Below are 6,263 nucleotides of genomic sequence, written 5' to 3'. Positions count from 1 at the left end.
GTCGTCCCTTGCAGCTTTTTCCTGTGGCAGTGGTCAGCCCCAGCATCCATTGCCATGGTTGAAGCTTTTTGCGACCTCAGTTGTAGCTTTTTGCGATGTGGTTGCAGCTTTTTTGGTATTGGCAGTAGCCAACCCTGACATATGTCGTCGTGGTTGAAGCTTTTTGTGACGCTGGTCGAAGCTTTTTGCGACGCCGATTGTAGCTTTTTGCGATGGCACTGAGCGGTTCCAGCATTTGACGACGCCGGTTGAAGCTTTTTGCGGCGCCTGTGGTACCTTCCTTGAACACCGGTTGTAACATGGGAGGTGTCGCTTGATGCTCACAGCTCCGGTGAGATTCTCCCAGCAGCAAATGCTCAACGGCGTCGCCCATAGCAGCTCGCAGTCTCCCCGTCGTCGTTCTGCCCCTGAGCTCATAAGCTATGGCGTCCATAGCAGCTCGTAGGAGCCCCCGTCGCAGTCCGCCCCGAGCTCGTAAGCCATGGCCGCCCTGACCTTGAGCTCGCAGGGCATGGCGCCCTATGGTAGCAGCGCCTCGGGGTGACGACACATGGGAGCAGCACCCCCATGGAGGTGCAGCGTGAGGTGCAAAGGGAGGAGTGCTCGAAGCTGCCTGGTGCTATGGCAGAAGAGGCGAGGCGGAACGGAAAGCGATGGGGGAAAGCGATGCCACGGCCGCGAGGAAGGAGTGGATGCAAGAGTTGGGGAGAATATAAGGTACACATGTTGCCTTTCTGGTGGCTAGCGCCAGCGTGGCGAAGCGACCGGCCCAAGCATTCTGTCGGCGAACCGTGCGTAAATGTTTCCCTTTTTTTAATCTAAATCGTACTAGTTCAAGGTATGCAGCAATGTATAATGATGATTATTTTCATTTTCGCTACTATTATGACCTAGTTTATTTATTTATTCTATTATAAATACCATCTGCTAAATTATTTAGTTTGAATTCGAAATTGCATGGTTCTCTCCTGATATTTTCTCCTGCGATTTGGGGCAACCAGATTGGACTTCAGCCAAAAGGTGGAAAATCAGATTCAACCAGCAGAACATGAGATCCAACCAACATACAGAATGCGTGAACGGAAAATGGAGCAACTAGTATGTCCTACGATAGTTCAAAACTGTGAACTCCATTCCTTCATAACAAGTCTTTCCAGAAGAATGTCAAAACGGGCCACAAAATCATCAGAGTGACAAGTTCAGTTGCAGCCCAGGCCAATGTTACGCCCCCACAAAAAGCCCAGATGGCTTAGTTGACATGTAGAGCTGATGGAAAAACAAGGTACATGAAGACGACTGTAGGATGTTGTTGACTGAAGCTATGGCGATGACGGAGGAAAATGGTGTTTCTTGAACTTGCACAACCGTCTCAGTTTGTCCTCGTCCCTTTTGGTAACCCCGGTCACCTCTTCAATGTACGTTCATTAGCTCCACATCAAACAGAAGAGTTGAGTTCGGCGGTATCTCCCCGGCCTTCTGGTTTCCATAGCTACAAAGAGAGAACAAATCAGAATCGAAACAAGCAGCTCCTGGTGTAAAAGCGATGTAGAAGCAGTATATATGTCCTACCCCATAGATGGTGGAATGGTAAGCTTTCTTTTGTCCCCAATGCGCATACCTATAACAAGCAAACGAGACAGGATCATAAGAGATTATGAACTAACCGCATGTATCAGGCATGGAGTAGTACAACATATGCAATAGCCACAGTTATGTGTTGGATGACAATTTGAGAAATTAAATACCGTTGACACCAATGTCCCAGCCTTTAATAACCTGTCCAATACCTGCATGAAAGTGACATTAAAACCAATACTAACAAGAATACAAGTGCGCTAGAGGGTAAAACATCAGAACTTACCCAGCCTAAACGCAAAAGGCTTCCGACCAACATTAGAGTCAAAAATCTTGCCATTCTTCAACTTGCCAGTGTACGTGACAAAAACCTAAAGAAGAATTCAATTGTCAGTAATAATAGTTAAAATATATACATAATAATCCAAGCATACAAAACTCTTTACGTGATCAAATTAATTAGAACAATGCAAAGGCAAGTACATACTGATTACACTGAGCATTGAAAATACTGAGAAATTGCATTAATAAATGGTAGCCTGAACGGAGTTCTTCTGGTGCAACCTAAAAAATGTTTACCTTTTTCCCAGGGGTAGCTTTTTTACCATCTGGTTTGCCCAACGCCACCGTCTGAACAATCAAACCATTGCCATAAGTCCGTGCTTTGGGTGATGTCTGCTCCTTGCTAGCTGAATTCATAACATCAGTCGCTGCCTGGTTCTCACTTCCATTGTTCTCCTTTGTTTTCTTCTTGTTCTTCTTTTTCTTGGCCCCCTGTTTGCTAGGCTCCTCATCATTGTCTCTATAACAAAGAAATGAGATGATTCCATCAGAAATGCACTCAGTATGGAAAGCCAGACACAATATATGACAGCTTAACATACGTACGTTATGGTTCTTTTATCAGCTTGCTTATCAGTGTCACCTTCAGAAGTACTTTGCTTCTTGCTTTTCTTTTTCTTCTGTTTGGCTGCAACAGTGTCAGCTGAGGAAGCTAGCTTCACCTCCTTCTTGTCCTTTTTCTTTTTCTTTGAAACCACATCATTTTCAGCATTAACCTCCCTGGGATGACAGGCAAAATTAAACACATGTTGCTTCATCGTGATTAAACAAATCAGCAAGGGGAAAACAGTGAACTAGCATGTACCCTAACGACTTGTGAGGATCATTAATAGCATCACTTTTCCTTTTCCTGTCTTCAGTACTAGTCCCATTATTTAGATTCTTAGCCTTCTTGGAACTACCTTTAGAACTCTTCTTTGATTCAGAAACAGGAAAGCCATCTTCATCTTCACTTTCCACGGATTCAGCAGGTGGGGTCCTAACAGCAAGCTGAAGTCGAGAATTATCATCAACAGGCTTCTCATCATCTTGAATCTCCTCAATGACAACTGCAAAATTTGCCCAAATTGAAAGAAAAATCATGAGATGATCTGAGGCCTGAAGGCCAATAGCCCATGCAGCTAAACGCCAATACCACAAATGGCAACATGACTTCTATTTTATTTGAAGGACAAATAAGGACAGGATTAACAATGCTGATTCTATATAAGCATGCACATAAATTCACAGTGCTATCTAAAGAATCTAGGCCTAAGAAACTGGCATATACCATCTAATCCAACATACCGGTGAAATACTAATCAGTGCTAACCTGATATACACATCCAGACAAGCACTTACTAGGCCTACATATGACTGACTATGTACAACAGCTCTCCTATGCACATTTTCCAACAAAAGAAATTGCTTACATCATGGAACATCGGGACCTAGGAAATGGAATTGGAAGCATTACCTGAACTCTTGCCTCTACCCTGGTTGTAGATCAAATCCTCATCATCCTCTGAATCATAGTCCTCGTCATAGTCTGAATCATCTTCGCTGTCTGAACATCCCAGGCTCGTCAGAATCAGTAATACAACGGCATGGCTTGCACAATGGGATCAAATTTACAAGCATACCTGTGTTCATCTGGCCATGGGATACTGGAATGACCACATCATCGTCATCAGATGCCATGAAATCATCATCGGAGCCTTGAAGTGACTCACTACCAGTATCACTATCACCGATGTCCTCGTACACATCACTGACAAAATAATTAAGGAAAGGAAACCACACTGACAACAACTCTCGACCAGAGAAAATAATCCCAGTAATGAACTATCATCAATTCACCATGAAAGAAAAATAGGTAACAGAAACGAAACAAAGGGTACCCAACATAGTAGCCAGCCAAGTGGACGCTCCTTAACCCAAGCACCGAGAACGTCACGAACTTCTCCTCGAACTCAAGGTCCAAGTGGCAAGTCACCGACTGCCCCGGTATCAGGGCGCAGAGATACACAGGCTCCTTGTTCTTAACAGTGCACTGCAGCTGCACCAAGTCCGTCTTCCCCTTCTCCACCTTGCCAACCTCGGCCCCCAGAGTCGCCTGCGTTGTCCAACCAACAAAATCAGACACGGTCACACAACGTAGCAGGATGGCAACCAGGAACCCTAACCATCTCGTGACATTAACAGAGGAAATCGTAGGTTAAGGGCGAGAAATCGCGGACCTGGGTGAGGCGCAGGCGGCCGCGGCGCGGGCTGTGGGTGTGCGTGTAGGGCTTCTCGGGCTTCACCTCCGCGCCTGCAAGCGAAGCAAGCGGCCAAGCGATTAGACATGAAAAGGAAAAGGGAGAAGACGGAGAAATTGACGGCGGCGGCCATGGCGAGCGAGCCGGATGCTTACCCCAAAACGAAGACATGTCTGCGACTCAACGAATGTGCCGATGCGCCGCAAGATGCCTCTCTCTCGATGGGAGGAGATTGGCTTAAAACGGCTAGGGGTTTGGATGCTTCGAGGAGGTGGTAGAAGAGGGGGGAGCTGGGCGGAGGGCGGCGACAAACCCTAAAAATGGGGTTTAGGGGAGCGGCGGAGAGGAAGGACGCGCAACGCAACCAACTTGTGCGATTTCGCATGGGATTTGGGCCTTCAGTATTGCAGGATGGGCCTCCAAAGAGAACGGGGAATTTGACGCGTTAAAACGTCGTTGTATGGTTATAGTCGGGCTGGGCGCCTGGGCCTGTATATATTTTGGTTTTCCACGGTGCCTTTTTTTCCTCCTTGCATTCTTTTATTTTTATTTTTATTTTTATTTCCCTTTTTCTATTTTTTGCGTTTCCTTTTCCTTTTTTTTTCAGATTTCTCCATTGCTTTTCTTTTCTCTATATATATTTTTATTACTTTTAGCTTGTACTTGAATTTTATTTTATTTTGCGAGAAAGCTTCTAATCTATTCATCAACTATAAGGCAGTATTTCTCGCAACAAAAATATCAAGAGAGTACAAAGAACACTAGAAGTAAAAAATTACATCCAGGTCCGTAGACAATTTGGCGATGACTACAAGCACTGAGCGAGCCGAAGGTGCGTTGTCGTGCATGATAGGCTTATTACGGATAATATCATTTGTGTGTATGAATGTTTGCCATTTTATGAAGCGTGGCAAGGCAAAGCCACACAACTATTGTGCCCTGTAGGTAGATATGAAGAAAGCATATGACAGGCTTGAGTGGCCTTATCTCCAGGCTATTATGGCCAAGCTTGGACGTGCTCAACCTTGGATTGAAATAGTGATGGGAATAGTCAAGTCAATATCTTTTTATCTTTTTTAACGGGGAGAGACTTGAATAGTTTAAAACCCTAGAGGTATTCGACAGAGAGATCTAATAAACTCTTATGGTTTACTGATTGCGACAGAGGGCCTTTCGTGACGTTTAAGATCCAGTTCCCATTCATCAAATTTGGGTGACATCAAGGTGGCCCCAACATTCCTGACTGTTAACCACCTTTTTTCCAGATGACAACCCGATGCTTTTTCAAGTCTAGTGTGAGGGGGCAGTTATAGTATCAAAATATGTGTTACCACATATTGTGGTGCTTCCCGACAGAGAGTGAATCATGATAAGTCTTTCACCTTCTTTAGTAAGGGGTGTCCTCGGTCCATTCATGATAATGTTAAGAACACTCTATGTGGTTGTTTGGATAACAAATATTAGCATTGAGTTTATAGAAAATGAGTGTTTACCTGATTTTTAGGAAAACCAGTTTTTACAAACTTTTTTGTTAATACTTAGTTTATAGAAGACCACGTCTGGGTTGAAAAGAGTTATCCACATTCTTCCATGATCTCGCCTTTCCATCGATGGAACGCAGGTAATGGAGCTGGGTGGTTGATCTTGCCGGACGGCCGCGTACACGCACACGTAGAAGCTTGGTACCATGGGCAAGCATCTGGAATGATTCGATCTGTCGGCTGCAAAATGTATGAAATGTAGACGTACGCGAAAGACACATGAGGGTTCAAGGCAAAAGCCTCCTCGGATCATGTTCCTCTTGGTCATTCACGCTATATGCACGTCGACGTTCATGGCCATGGTGCCCCTGCCTATGGCTATGCACCCTCGCCGTTGGGTTACGGACGAGAAAAGGCTTGTGCCAACGGGTGCAAACCCATTGGTCGACGCCAAGCTGCAGTCATATACGACTCCGCCTGCTTTGTCGTCGTGTGCCAACGGCTCACCGCGAATGCTCAACGAGCTGACCTCGATGGCGGCGACGACGACCAGAACGGATGACACGGAGAACGCGGCGGCCGTGGCACAGCGGCCAGACGAGGACGTACGGCCACGTGGTACGAC

At 45.6% G+C, this 6,263-nt stretch overlaps 1 protein-coding gene across 1 annotated transcript; it reads right to left on the bottom strand.

The window, feature by feature from the left end:
• Window positions 1-1,111: 1,111 nt before the first annotated feature.
• On the bottom strand, window positions 1,112-4,534 carry LOC123189334 (peptidyl-prolyl cis-trans isomerase FKBP53). Its single transcript, XM_044601729.1, has 12 exons — window positions 4,313-4,534; window positions 4,137-4,210; window positions 3,798-4,012; window positions 3,540-3,667; window positions 3,374-3,463; window positions 2,723-2,966; window positions 2,464-2,637; window positions 2,155-2,377; window positions 1,862-1,946; window positions 1,746-1,787; window positions 1,570-1,618; window positions 1,112-1,489 (listed from the first exon to the last, which is right to left on the bottom strand). The coding sequence occupies exons 1-12, from the start codon at window positions 4,326-4,328 to the stop codon at window positions 1,411-1,413; spliced, it is 1,419 nt and encodes a 472-aa protein (XP_044457664.1). The 5' UTR covers window positions 4,329-4,534; the 3' UTR covers window positions 1,112-1,410.
• Window positions 4,535-6,263: the final 1,729 nt, after the last annotated feature.

This window comes from Triticum aestivum, chromosome 2A (assembly GCF_018294505.1).
Source record: "Triticum aestivum cultivar Chinese Spring chromosome 2A, IWGSC CS RefSeq v2.1, whole genome shotgun sequence".
NCBI classification, from domain to species: domain Eukaryota; kingdom Viridiplantae; phylum Streptophyta; class Magnoliopsida; order Poales; family Poaceae; genus Triticum; species Triticum aestivum.
The sequence above is the reverse complement of the archived record's forward strand: the minus strand, read 5'-3'. Positions and strand labels throughout refer to the sequence as shown.

Bases quoted from the DNA above. Each gene is read 5' to 3' on its own strand.
- LOC123189334 (XM_044601729.1), bottom strand. The intron at 2,638-2,722 runs GTACATGCTAGT...CTGTCATCCCAG, and splicing joins GATCCTCACAAGTCGTTAGG to GGAGGTTAATGCTGAAAATG. The intron at 2,378-2,463 runs GTACGTATGTTA...TCTTTGTTATAG, and splicing joins GCTGATAAAAGAACCATAAC to AGACAATGATGAGGAGCCTA.